We start from the raw sequence: 15,265 nt of genomic DNA on the forward strand, positions 1-15,265 counted from the left end.
ACACCACGTTGTTAAGTCTGTGTTTTGGAGTTTTGTCTTTCGGGTGAACCAGTTTTTGTCTGAGTGTGTTGCTGGGTCTGAAAGACTTAACAACGTGGTTAATGTATTCTGAATACTTTGGATTATTTAATATATTGTCATTCTTTTTACAACTACATGAATGTACCAATGCTGTGTGATTCATTACTATTACTGAAGGCTACTCACCACCAAGCTAACATTGTTAGCTGACGTTAAGTTGAGGTTAGTTCATAGACTGCTTCCAGAACTGCATATTGAACTACATAGAACTGCATCTATCCATCAAGTCTAACAGTCTGCAGTCTATGAACTAACCTCAACTAACTCTAGCTAACAATGTTAGCTTGGTGCCAAGTAGCCTTCATTAACAGTAATAATTCACATAGCAATGGTACATCGAAGACACTGAGGTGGCACTTAATCCAGGTAGCTACCACAACTGAAACAAGATAGTTGTAGTAGGCTAACCATAGTTTTTAAAAAAGAACTTGCTTCCAGATGGTTGGAGGTGGAGTCTTTTGATGCTGAGAGCAGCTTTGTTGCTGGAAACAGAGTTTGCATTGCATGGTCAGATTTCGCCCATCCCTTTCGTCTTTAAATGTGAAGTGTTGTTGGAATTTCCCAGTAAGAAATGCGTTTCTGACCATGTACTGCTGGCTCTGTTGTGCTGGCTTCGGGTACATTGTGTAACTGACGCCAACATTAGCTGGAATGCTTACATTAGAACGCTTATTGTGTGTTTAGTTTGGGTTTTCGGCAATGTGTGGAATTACCAAAATTAGAGAGGGGATAGCCTAACATATTAAACAGGAAAAAAGCACCATGTAATTGATTTATTTCAACAAAGTAACTGTAATCTAATTATCACCTTTTAAATGGTAACTGTAATGGAATATAGTTACTTATATTTTGTATATTTATTTTAATGCCGGTACATGTGTTCCGTTACTCCCCAACACTGACAAAAATGAATAACAATTACCAGCAACTCAGTTTGAACGTCGTGTCTATCCCTTCTTCAGAGCCTTTTCTCCATTTTGAGTCTCCTGATAATGCTGATATTTCTGAATTCATATGTAAATCAAAGCCCGTCGTGCCCATTGTGAAATCTTGCCTCTCCAACTCATCACTTCTATCATTCACTCTTCACTCACCACTGGTATTGTTCCTCCCTTATTCAAGATTGCTTCAGTCACTTATATACTGAAAAAAACATTCCTTGGATCCTGACAACTTCAACAACCTCCGCCCGATTTCTAATTTAACATCATCTCTAAAATACTTTCCTAGAAAAAACTGTTGCAGCTCAACTTCATTCACACATGATTAATAATAGTATCTATGAGAGATTTAAATCTGGCTTCTGCTCATGTCACAGTACAGAAACCACTTTACTTAAAGGTTACTAATACTCTTTTACATGTAGTGGACTCTGGTATTCTCAATATTCTTGTCCTTTTGGATCTGAGTTCAGCCTTTGACAATATGTCTCACTCTATTCATCTAAGCAGACTTAACTGTCTTGTCATCTCTGACATATCCCTAGCCTGGTTCCAATCATATCTCCTTGACCGCTCCCAGTTTATTCAACTTAAATCGTTCCGCTCTCGTCTATTCCCAGTCACTTCTGGTGCACCCCAAGGTTCAGTCTTAGGCCCTCTTAGGCCCTTATTAATATACATCCTCCCTCTTGGTACCATTTTCCCTAAATTTGAGCTTTACTTACTTACTGTTTTGCTGATGACACCCAATTATATTGCTCCTGCAGGCCTGATTCCTCCCTCCTAACTTCTTCTCTTACAGAATGGTTATCCCAATTAAAATCCTGGTTCAGCTCTATTAAACTCAGTGAGAATAAAAGGGAAATCCTTCATATTGTCACTAAATCCAACCTACTGAAGACAAATCACTTTTACTCATCTCACTCTTTATTGAAAACTCCACAGTTTTCCCTTCACCTCAGGTTAAGAGCCTTGGTGCCATCCTAGACAGCTCACTGTCCTATAAATCTCATATCAATGATCTCACCCATTCTATCTATTTCCATCTACAGTGGCTTGCAAAAGTATTCGGCCCCCTTGAAATTTTCCACATTTTGTCACATTACAGCCACAAACATGAATCAATTTTATTGGAATTCCACGTGAAATACCAATACAAAGTGGTGTACACTTGAGAAGTGGAACGAAAATCATACATGATTCCAAACATTTTTTACAAATAAATAACTGAAAAGTGGGGTGTGCGTAATTATTCATCCCTCTTTGGTCTGAGTGCAGTCAGTTGCCCATAGACATTGCCTGATGAGTGCTAATGACTAAATAGAGTGCACCTGTGTGTAATCTAATGTCAGTAAAAATACAGCTGCTCTGTGACGGCCTCAGAGGTTGTCTAAGAGAATATTGGGAGCAACAACACCATGAAGTCCAAAGAACACACCAGACAGGTCAGGGATAAGGTTATTGAAAAATTTAAAGTAGGCTTAGGCTACAAAAAGATTTCCCAAGCCTTCAACATCTCACGGAGCACTGTTCAAGCGATCATTCAGAAATGGAAGGAGTATGGCACAACTGTAAACCTACCAAGACAAGGCCGTCCACCTAAACTCACAGGCTGAACAAGGAGAGCGCTGATCAGAAATGCAGCCAAGAGGCCCATGATGACTCTGGACGAGCTGCAGAGATCTACAGCCCAGGTGGGGGAATCTGTCCATAGGACAACTATTAGTCGTGCACTGCACAAAGTTGGCCTTTATGGAAGAGTGGCAGGAAGAAAGCCATTTTTAAGAGAAAACCATGAGAAGTCCCATTTGCAGTTTGCCACAAGCCATGTGGGGGACACAGCAAACATGTGGAAGAAGGTGCTCTGGTCAGATGAGAACAAAATGGAACTTTTTGGCCAAAATGCAAAACGCTATGTGTGGCGGAAAACTAACAGTGCACATCACTCTGAACACACCATCCCCAGTGTCAAATATGGTGGTGGCAGCATCATGCTCTGGGGGTGCTTCTCTTCAGCAGGGACAGGGAAGCTGGTCAGAGTTGATGGGAAGATGGATGGAGCAAAATACAGGGCAATCTTGGAAGAAAACCTCTTGGAGTCTGCAAAAGACTTGAGACTGGGGCAGAGGTTCACCTTCCAGCAGGACAACGACCCTAAACATAAAGCCAGGGCAACAATGGAATGGTTTAAAACAAAACATATCCATGTGTTAGAATGGCCCAGTCAAAGTCCAGATCTAAATCCAATCGAGAATCTGTGGCAAGATCTGAAAACTGCTGTTCACAAACGCTCTCCATCTAATCTGACTGAACTGGAGCTGTTTTGCAAAGAAGAATGGGCAAGGATTTCAGTCTCTAGATGTGCAAAGCTGGTAGAGACATACCCTAAAAGACTGGCAGCTGTAATTGCAGCAAAAGGTGGTTCTACAAAGTATTGACTCAGGGGGCTGAATAATTATGCACGCCCCACTTTTCAGTTATTTATTTGTAAAAAAAAATGTTTGGAATCATGTATGATTTTCATTCCACTTCTCAAGTGTACGCCACTTTGTATTGGTCTTTCACGTGGAATTCCAATAAAATTTATTCATGTTTGTGACTGTAATGTGACAAAATGTGGAAAGGTTCAAGGGGCCGAATACTTTTGCAAGCCACTGTATACAACATTAACAGATTACACCCTTCTCTTTCCACGCAGTCTGCATCAATTGTTGTTCATAGTCTTGTTACCTCCCGCACTGACTATTGTATTTCTCTCTTGCATGGTCTCCCCCAAACTGGTTCAAAAAGCTGCTGTCCGCATTATTACCAGAACCCCCTCCTAGTAGCACATCACTTCAGGAACTTCACTGGCTCCCTGTGAAATTGCAAATAGTATACAAGCTTCTTCTGCTCACCTTCAAAGCCCTTCATAACCTTGCTCCTCCTTACCTTTCTAACCTTTTAAGCACTGCCTCTTCAGCCGGCTCACTTCTATCTTCTTCTATCCAACTTGCTGTGCCTTCTTTTCACCTCAGCACCATGGGAAGCAGAGCTTTCAGTTGCACTGCTCCCAGGCTTTGGGACTCTACCCCCAGATATAAGAAACATTGGCTCTTTCCCCCAGTTTAAAGTTCAACTCAAAACCTGTTTTGTTAAAATCTGCATATTAGCTATGACCTTATAGTTTGTTAACTTAACTTGCTTTTTTTTGTTCTTCTTTTTGTCATTGTTCTACTTTGTGCTTTATTTTATCATTAAGTCTGGGTGGGTGTCTTGAAAGGTGCTTTTAAATAAAATTTAAAATTTCTTTTTATTATTATCTGTGAACTCAATAGTCTTTTTTTTTTTTTAAGTAACTAAAGACTTACATTTTAATTTCCTTTTAGGTGACTTTGTGTATTTATATTTTTTAGTAGGCTATTTTTGATGTGAAGCACATATTTATCTTGAAAAGTCCTAATAAAATGGCGTGCCATTTCAGTCCACTGTTTTACTGATGCTATCAAGAAAATGTTTTACTATATTGTGGCTTTGAATATTATAAGTGTCCAAGAACATTTTAGTGTGTTTTTTATTTTTTCAATTTTAGCTTTTTCCCCTAAATTAAAAAAATAAGTAGATATCTTTGACATGAATGACGCAAAGTATTGTTTTAAGCTTCTCAAATAAATCAGACAGCAGTTTAATTACAGTTGTAATCCTCTTAAAGAAAATGTCCTGAGGATGTTTTGTTTCCGATAGCTAGTGTCTGACTTTTTTACACTCAAGCAATGACCACTGACTCATGTTTATCTAAATGTTACTTCATTTCTAGCTAAATTGAGGTAATGAGCATAATAAAATTAGTTAGCCTTGTTGCTATTGAGAACATTAACTTTTGAATCTGTTTTCAAAAAGCAACATAACATTTTGACAAGTAACTGTAATTAGCATTTCTCCTGCAGTGTTGCTATCAGTGTGTGAATAGTGGGAGAAGAGGGTTGCATTGACAATCCAACACAATGGGCAGCACATTGAACACATTGTATAAGTAGTCAGAAACTTGTAAATAACTCATGACAGAATAAAGTTACGTTGAAACCAAGCACACCATTGTTTTTCTTGTGACATTAACAATAAGTTTGATGTGTCACATGGCCCTCTTCCTATTGAAAAAACAAAAGTTGTATTCAAGATGGCCGACTTCTAAATGGCCACCATGGTCACCAGCCATCTTGAGGAGTTTGCCCCCTCACATATACTAATGTGCCACAAACAGGACTTTAATATCACCAACCATCCCCATTTTATTACGGTGTATCCATATAAATGGCCCACCCTGTATAAAGAATAAAGAGAAACAGGAACTCAATAGTGTGAATATTTTAATATAATATGAACATTCTATTAAAATATTTTATCAATGGCATGCTTGTGAAAGGCTTGTTAGACAAAGGGGAAAATGTCCTCCAAAGTGTTTATGACGTAATGATTTGTGATGAAGTTTCTTGAGAAGATTGTATTCAGGTCATCCACTTGGTTTAGGAAAGGAAATACGGCATAGATATTTCATAAGCAACACCTCATGTTATAATATAAACTGTCGTCTAATCTAATTGGTTTGAGGTTTCTTGGAAGTTAAAACTAATGTCCAGGGATAAACTTCTGATATGTTTTTCTTTCTTTCTCTTTCTTTCTGCCTGCCAGATGCAATGTGGACAGCAAAGTCTCACGAGTGGCATGGCTCAATCGCACCACTATTCTATTTGCAGGGAGTGAAAAGTGGTCTCTGGATCCTCGTGTCATCTTGTTGGAAAACACAGCAGTTACAGAGTACAGCATCAAAATCCAAAATGTTGATGTCCATGATGAAGGGCCCTATGTATGCTCTATACTCACAAACAAGAAACCACAGTCCACGAAAGTGCACCTCATTGTTCAAGGTAAGATGTGGCTACTGCTGCCAGTTCTGTCAGGAACTAGATTTAGCTCCAACAAATATCAAAAGTGTCATACGGGATCAGTGCTATGTGTTTCTTGTGTTTTCAGAGTGGATGTTTATGTTTATTTTCTAAGAAGAATTATTTAATTGTTTCTTTTAGAATTATTTCTATTTTTTTATTTTCCTTGGGAAAAGTATTGCAGGGTCTTTGAAAAATAATTCACATGATCTTCAAAAAAAAGTAGTTTAACTTCATGATAGACACTTCCTTGAAATCATAAATTAACGCTGCGTGTTTTCAGACTGCATAATTCAATATATGTCAATATAACTTAACTGATGCAGGGAAGCATCCAGGCCATGGTTTTAATCAAACAATGGACAAGCACATTCTTTCACAGACACGGAAGCACAACTCCAAGTTGTACTTTCCTATGGATTTTATCTTTGTTATAACTTTGAATTTGCCACCTCGGGCTCCAAATCATTTCTTTTCTTAACCAAGCTCATCAGAGAACCAATTTTAGCCTCTCTCCATGCTTTAAAGAGGTTGAGGTGATGGATTTGTGCGGCCCCGCCCCTGTCTGGTATTTGGAATGTGGAACAGGAGATTCACATCATGCTTGTGCATCCAAAAAATCTGCAGCAATCCATAATTACAATGTTATTACAAACTGAAATCTCTGCAGAATGTTTTACAGCACTATGTGGTGCCACTAGTACTACTGTCTCATAGCAAAAAGATCCTGGGTTTTAATCCTCTGGCTGGTGCCCTTATGTATAGCATATCACATGTTCTCCCTGGGATTCCTGTGGGTACCCTCTCATCCTCCAACAGTCCAACGACATACATATTAGGTTAGTTTGAAGGTGTGAATGTAAATATGAATGGTTGCTTCTGTTTGTGTTAGTCCTGTTAAAGACTGGCAACCCTTCCAGGGTGTACCTTGTGTCTTGTTCTGTGAAAGCTGGGAGAGGCTGTAGATTGTTTAATTCAGGATTACAGGCAATCTTAAGAAAATAGGTACTATAGTTAATATTTAGGTCTAACCACTTTTAATGGCTATTATAATTATAATTTCAATAATTACCTTAATGACATATAATTGTGTATAACACTTAGGAAATGGTTTTACAGAGTGGGTTCCGGTCGCGTGAACGCTGGCGCGCTTGGCTGCTGCTGCTCACCGGTTATTATTACAATTTTTATTATAATTTTTTCAGTTGCTGATGACAATTTGAATCGAGTATCTAAGGTGCAACCCTGTTTTGACTTGTTTTCGCAATATTTGCAGGCTTTTATTGCTTGCGCTGCAGCTGTCAACTGGTTGTTCGGTCCCTCCGTTTGTGTTCACTGCTCGGCCCTGATTAAGATGCGGATCCACAGGGTGTTGGTGTGGCTCATGCTCACCTGGGTTTTTTTATCGATCATTCATCACCCAACGACAGCTCTTCTCCAGTACTCTGCTACGGATCTTTTGCGAATCGGTTTTTGCCTGGCTGTCTCTTCACCTGTGGCTCTATACTTCTACTCGGACATCGCCTTCAAGCCCCGCCGAGGGCTTCGGCGGAATTTCAACATCATTGACACTAACTCAATATTGTCCATCTGGTCACAAACTCGTCATCCTCCCCGCAAGACTGACTGGGCTGTTGACCACAATGGGTGGTCGATCGTGGCTCAAGAGTTTTGAGTTCGCCTTGTAATCGGAAGTTTGCCGGTTTGAGCCCCGGCTTGGACAATCTCGGTCGTTGTGTCCTTGGGCGAGACACTTCACCCGTTGCCTACTGGTGGGGGGCAGAGGTCTCGCGATAATTTACCGGAAGCACTGGAAAGTTCTCCCTGTCTCTGCCCCTCCCTCCCATTCATTTGAATACATTGCACTACAGCTCCCTGGATCTACCCCACCATTATATGTACTGTTTATCGGCCACCTAAGCCAAATAAGGAGAGTTTAACTGAATTTTCTGCTCTTCTCACTCATTTCTCTGTACTTTCTCCAAATCTGATAATTGTTGGTGACTTCAATATTGATATGGACAATGATAAAATCCCTCTTTTCAGAGATTTTACCTCCTGCCTGGAAAGTTTTTGGCTTCTACAGTACATAAAATCCCCTACCCATTCTAACGGTCATATCCTGGATTTGGTCTGTTGTTCTGGCATTACCCCCACCCATTGTAAAGCCACATTGTTTCCCCAGTCTGATCATATGTATAATTCTTTTGATGCAAACATAATCGCTTCCAAAACCTGTATCTCTCGTAATATCACTTTTAGGAAAATTAGTAACATTAACCCAGCTGTTTTTTCATCTGCCGTCCATGACCTTCCATCTATTCACAGCTCCTCAACCCCTCATGAACTCGTTTGCCATTATAATGTCAACCTTCATAACCTTCTTAACATATTTGCTCCCCTTAAACATCGAACTGTTTCATTTTCCCATTCAGCACCATGGTTTACCCCCGACCTGCGTCATCTTAAAGCTAAAGGACGCCAACTCAAACATCTATTCAAGAATACCGGACTTATTGTACATAAAGAAATGTACAATGATCATGTTTTGTTCTATAAGGACTACATTGCCTCAGCCAAATCTGCTTACTACTCTGGTTTAATTAGTTCTAATGAAGGTAACTCCAGGTCTCTCTTTTCATTGTTCAGTAAAATGACAAAACCTCCAGACACATTCCCCTCCCACATGTATTCTGTTGATTTTTGTAACTCTCTTATCTCTTTTTTCACTTGTAAAATCTCAGATATTCGCCGTCAACTTAACTCTTTAGGAGCTTCTGACTCTGAAGTAGACTTCCTGTTTCCCCCACTGTCTTCCTGTCAGTTATTTTCAAGCTTTACTCTTCCCTCCATAACTGATGAATCTAATCTTATTAAAAAAATCTAAGTCATCCACCTGTCAACTTGACCCTCTCCCCACTGTGTTAGTTAAAGCCTGCCTTCCCTCGTTAGCACCTCTCATAACCAATATTATTCATTCCTCCCTGAACACTGGAATTGTTCCTGAAGCACTGAAAAAGGCTTCTGTTATTCCAACTCTCAAAAAGCCTGGTGCAGACCCCAATAACTTTGATAATCTTCGCCCTATATCAAATCTCCCCTTTATTTCAAAAATTCTTAAAAAAGTTGTCGCCGCCCAGCTTCATTTACATCTCAATGACCATAATCTCTATGAACAATTTCAATCTGGTTTCCGCCCCAATCATAGCACAGAAACTGCTCTGTTAAGAATTACCAATGACCTTCTGATGGCAGCTGATTCTGGTCTCCTATCCATTCTCATCCTTCTTGATCTTAGTGCGGCGTTTGATACCATTTCTCACAATATTCTCCTGAACCGGTTAGCCTCCATTGGCATTAGTCACACCCCCCTTGCCTGGTTCACCTCCTATCTCTCAGACCGCACTCAGTTTATTGAAAATTTAAATCCCATTCTTCAAGTCTCTATCCTGTTTCTGCTGGTGTGCCCCAGTGTTCAGTATTAGGGCCTCTTTTATTCATTATTTATATGCTTCCTCTTGGTCATATATTCCGAAAATATAATATAAATTTTCATTGTTATGCCGATGACACCAAGCTCTACATTTCTTCTAAACCCAATTCATCCCTCCCACCTACTTCCCTCTCAGACTGTCTTATTGAGATTAGATCCTGGTTCTCCTCCAATTTTCTCAAACTCAACAGTAGTAAAACTGAAGTTTTACTTGTTGGTACACCATCTATCTTAACCAAATCCAACAGTTTTTCCATTAACATTGAAAATTCTCCCACCCTTCCCTCCCTTCAGGTTAAGAGTTTGGGTGTCATACTTGATAATACTCTTTCATTCCAGTCTCACATTAATTACATAACCCGGTCTGCATACTTCCACTTACGTAATATTAACCGACTCCGTCCCTTCCTTACTCCCCATGCTGCCGTCGTCCTTGTCCATAGTCTTATTACATCCCGCATTGATTACTGCAATTCCCTCCTATTTGTTCTCCCTAAAAGGTCCCTTCATAAACTCCAACTTCTTCAAAATTCTGCAGCTCGGGTCATAACTCATACTCCATTAAGAGCTCATATTACCTCAGTTCTTAAGCAGCTCTACTGGTTGCCCATAGAAGCCAGGATAAATTTTAAAATCTTACTTCTTACATACAAGTGTATCCATAAATCATATTTGTGTGACCTGCTCCACATCACCACTGTTTCCCGCCCTCTCAGATCATCATCTGCTATTCATCTTACTGTTCCGTCCTCATGCCTTATTACTATGGGGAACAGAGCTTTCAGTCGCTCTGGAACTCTCTTCCTCCAGCCATAAGAAATATTGACTCCCTTTCCATATTTAAGACACAGCTCAAAACACATCTGTTTATACTGGTTTATTCGCTTTAATTCTGATTTTATCTGTTGTCAAGTTCTGTTTTGCCATTTTAACTTATTTTATGTATTTTATGATTATTGTTCATTTTATTAATTTTGTTCTTTGTAAGGTGACCTTGGGTTTCTGAAATGCATCCTCAAATAAAATGCATTATTATTATTATGAAATTAGCACGATGTTGCTAATGCACTGGTAGGAGTGGAAATTTGTGCAGGTAATCTTCTATTAATGACGAAGATGCATACTGATGCAGTCTCAGTACGGGTGCCCCCTTAGGGATATGTATAGCCTCTTACTGTGCACGACCTGATGTGGCAGTTATATCCCAGCCATACACTTTCCATGTTCTGCTGTCAGGCATGAGGTACAGGAGCTTCCACATCATGCCAGCTGTTTCAGACAGAGGCTAATCAGAAGTTTGGATATAGCTTCTCATTTCATGGTTTCTCTTTATTTTCATGACTTTTTACATTGAAGATTCTCACTGAAGGCATATGAATGAGCACATATGGAATTATACAGTAAATAAAAAACTGAAATAACTCAAAACATGTTTTATATTTTGATTCTTCAAATTAGCCTAATTACTGCTTTGCACACTCTTTTTTTCAACAGTGTTGAAGGAGTTCCCAGAGATACTGAGCACTTGTTCACCCATTTGTCACTTGTTGTTCACCGATTTGTCACTTGTTGGCCCTTTTGCCTTCATCATGCATCTTGAGGCCATGCATTCACCTTTTTCGCATCGTGCAAAGACAACGCAGGTGGAACCAAAGATCTCAAATTTGCAATCTTCAGACCAAAGCACAGATTTCCACTGGTCTAATGTCCGTTCCTTGTGTGTCTTGGCCCAAACAAATTTTTTCTCCTTGTTGCTTTTCCTTAGTCGTGGATTCTTAGCAGGTATTTGACCATAAAGACCTCATTCGCACAGTCTTCTCTGAACAGTTAATGTAGAGATATGTCTGCTACTGGAACTGTGCGGCATTTATCTGGGGTCTAATCTGAGGTGCTGTTAACTTGTGAATTCTGAGGCTGGTGACTCAGATGAATTTATCCTCAGCAGCAGAGGTGACTCGTGATCGTTCTTTCCTGGGGCGGTTCTCGTGTGAGCCAGTTTTGTCGTAGCGTTTTATGGTTTTTGCGACTGCACTTGGGAACACATTCAAAGTTTTAGCAATTTTCCAGACTGACTGACCCTCAGTGCTTAAAGTAATGATGTACTGTCATATCTCTTTACATATCTGATTGGTTCTTGCCATAATATGAATTCCAACATAAATGTACAGTGAACAAACAAACAAGCTGATGACTAAGATAGCACCCCTCCTCCCCAAAAAAACCCCAAAACAAAAAAAGAACAAAAAAACAAAACAGTCTGCTAGAGCAGAATTTTTTTTTATTAAAGATGAGAAGACTGAAAGTGGGAGTGAGTTTAAATGTCTTGGGATGATCTTGACTTAAATCTTTGTTTTAAGAATCACATTAAGAAAATCATGAAAACTATTAAGTATAATCGGATCAATTTTAGGCACATTGCACATTGAAATGGATTCTGCCAAGACCATGCATGCCATGATTTTTTTCTCATATGTCATATGGGAAACAGTCATTAAACCACTGGAATCACTTTATAAAGGAACTTTAAAAATGCTGAACATAAAATCTGTGCAAGATCACCACTGCAAGATTCTGGAGAAACATCACTTAATGAGTTTTGAAATTATTTTCCAATATGTATGTGGTGTTTTAAGATTTAAATGGTTTGGTGCCTCCTCCATTGCTTTATTTTTTAATATTTTCGCCCCAGAGAATCTATCAAAGCAACAAGGATATCTTCAACTAAAGACTGTAACCTTTCCATCACTCTTCTTTTGGGGAATCAGCCTTCAATTCTGTCTGCTGAAAGACTCACAGATTGTAGATATGGATGTGGGTTTTTTTGGGTTTTTTTTTTATTTTATAGGTCTTTACTTGATCCTTTTTCTCCATGTTACCTTCTTCTGACTGATTTAAGTGCTTAAAGCACCTGACTTCAGTTCAGTTTCAGTTTCAGTTTTATTTGTCATATGCAAGTTAGCACAGGGTCAACATTGCAATCAAATGAATTTGAAGAGCAGCAGACAGTCACTCAGCAGTATAGTAAGTAAAAAATAGTAAGAGCAAAATGTTTATAAAATATAAGATAGATGTCCTGAATGGCAAGAAGCCTCATGCCAGTGATGTGCTCTGCTGCCTTCACCACCCTGCGTAGTGATTTCCAGCTGCTTGCAGAGCAGCTTCTGTACCAAACTGTAATGCAGCTCGTCAGCAAGCTCTCAATCGCACACCTGTAGATATTTCAGGTGATGTTAGTGTTCATGCCAAACTTCCTCAGCCTCCTCAGGAAGTAGAGTCACTGGCGAGCTTTCCTGATAGCAGTGTCTGTGTGAAGGGTCCAGGAGATGTTGACTCCAAGGAATTTGAAGTTGCTGACCCTTTCGACCTTGACACCGTTGATGTGGATGGACTGGTGTTCCCTGACTGGTCGTTTCCGGTAGTCCACTATCATTTCTCTAGTTTTGCTGATATTGAGAGACAGGTTATTTTCCAGGCACCACTTGTACAGCGCCATCACCTCCTCTCTATAGGCCGTCTCATTGTTGTCTGTGATGAGGCCTATGATGGTTGTGTCATCCGCAAACTTGATAATGGTGTTGAACTTATGTTTAGGAACACAGTCGTGTGTGAACAGGGAATAAAGGAGGGGGCTAAGCACACAACCCTGTGGCGTACCTGTGTTTAGGATGAGTGATGAGGAGGTGTGACTTAGCAGACCATTTTTCAGTAAGCATGTGTGTACTTTTTTTTTCTTTTTTTAATAGTTTTTGAAACAGGGTTGAGGTCATTTGTGTGGCATTACTGGAATCTATGTACAGACAAATTTTTGGGACTTTTTGATAAACCTGTTAACCCAGGAGGTGCGCAGTATTCATCCAGAAAGAGCTGCATTATAGCAAAGTATTCCACTGTGCAACCCCAAATATATGTGTAACCACAATGTATTGTAAATGTAAACAATCAATTATTATAAAAAAATCTAATTACTTTTGAGTCTACAGAAATGGCAAATTATATATAAAAATTGCTCCAACCCCTAAACAGTTGAGGCAAAGTTTTATTAAATTTATTGAAATGAACCAAGCAAGAATGGCTGGTTAGCTCTCACCCATGACTTCACAATAGAGTTAAATTATCTTAGCAACCTGATCAATGTAAGTCAAGCATTCTTATATAGCGCTTTTGTACTCTCCCGGAGTACTCAAAGCGCTCTATACAACATGCCTCATTCACCCAATCACACAAGCACTTTATCTATACATAGTGCTTTCTAAGTACATTCACACTCCGATGGATGCATGGGAGAGCAAGTTGGGGTTAGTATCTTCCCCAAGAATACTTGGCATGCAGACTGGAGAAGCCAGGGATCGAACCACCAACCTTCCAATCAGTAGGTGACCAGCTCTACCTCCTGAGCTACAGCCACCCCACTGTTTGTTCCCTGTTTCTTTTGTACTCAGGGGACAACTGCATCAGAATATTTCTGTATTCCACTGCCAGCAGTTAACTGTATTTACACCATATTGTTGCCAAGAAAGTTTAGTTTTTTCGTGTGTGTCTGTGTGTGCGTGTGTGTGTGTGTGTGTGTGTGTGTGTGTGTGTGTGTGTGTGTGTGTGTTGGGGGGTGGGTGGGAGGGGGTTTACTTGCCGGAAACTTCTATTTGTCCACATCATTAGCGCTGCTCTGTATCCACAGTGTTACTCCCGCTCAGCTCAGAGGTCATCTAGCTGGTAGTTTAAATTAACGTGGATACAAGATAGCTGACAGACAACTGCTAGACATCCATTCAGTATATTTTATGTAGTCTTTGTGTTGCTTTATTGATACTGCCCTAACAGTAATGCATGTCCCTGGTCTTTTTCAGGATTTGTTCATATATTTCTAAGAAGAAAAACACCTACAAAATACTACCATCCCTAATTAAGTGTTTTAAATAACAAAGTTTGTGGTGGAAAAAAGATTGGATGACTGGCAAAATATGGTACAGTACATGTTGTTTCTAGCTAACTGTAAAATCTATTTTTCAGCGCTCACATATTGTGAATTTGAATCTGCTTCAGATGAGTGTCCACTGGATACAAAAAACTATTGTTTTTGCAATTCAACAAAATACACTGTCACAGAACAATTATTTACATTAAGTAGGGAAAGATTGAAAGATGGAAAAAGAGAGACCTAGACCCTAGTGTAATAATTCTTCCAGTGGTTGTTAAACAAATTTTTCTGTGACTGTCATGCATAATATTGGTTGTGTGAGTATTATAGCAAAACTGATAATGTTGACATTAATCTAAGCAAGTATGCATTTTATTGGTTATACAGTGAAACACCTTACATACTTATTCCAACACCCAATGAGATGAAATGCCAAGTTAACACTTAAAACTTACTAAACTTTAAGAGTTGTATGTTTTTTTCTAGGAAAGGACATAATGTTACAGCCTGAAGTTACAGATGAATGAATACAGTAGATACTGTCCCCTGACAAAGAACAACCAGGAAATCCACAAGAGGTTTTAGAGATGTTTTTAGGCCCCCTGGGTACTCCTTTCTGTAGCACCTCCAGAATGGAGATTGGTGGTGAACCTATACAAAGGAAAGGATCCTGGAGGCTAACATCAATCAGCTATGTGACCTTGTCAGCTAATACCCTCAGGAATATAGGGCATCTGCTTCCACAGTGACTGCACACAGGAGGTGGACAGACTGCAGTTAAATTGCAAGAAAGAATAGCATCTTGAAGTGCTTTGTAATGTGTACTGTAGCAGGAAAGGACCCAAGGATTCTAAATTAACATCAAGTGGTTGTTAAACTATGGTCCCAACTTTAAGGACCTCACTTCTCTTTG

General features: G+C 39.5%; 1 protein-coding gene across 2 annotated transcripts in view; it reads left to right on the forward strand.

The window, feature by feature from the left end:
- opcml (opioid binding protein/cell adhesion molecule-like) overlaps positions 1-15,265 on the forward strand; it is a 441,137-nt gene that overhangs the window by 294,812 nt on the left and 131,060 nt on the right. For both annotated transcript variants that reach the window (XM_040013505.1, XM_040013501.1), the window contains one exon: positions 5,691-5,926. In XM_040013505.1, coding sequence (XP_039869439.1) covers positions 5,691-5,926 — 236 coding nt within the window. The remainder of the gene's footprint in view (positions 1-5,690; positions 5,927-15,265) is intronic.

Source organism: Simochromis diagramma, unplaced genomic scaffold, assembly GCF_900408965.1.
Source record: "Simochromis diagramma unplaced genomic scaffold, fSimDia1.1 OVJJ01000123.1, whole genome shotgun sequence".
Classification (NCBI taxonomy): domain Eukaryota; kingdom Metazoa; phylum Chordata; class Actinopteri; order Cichliformes; family Cichlidae; genus Simochromis; species Simochromis diagramma.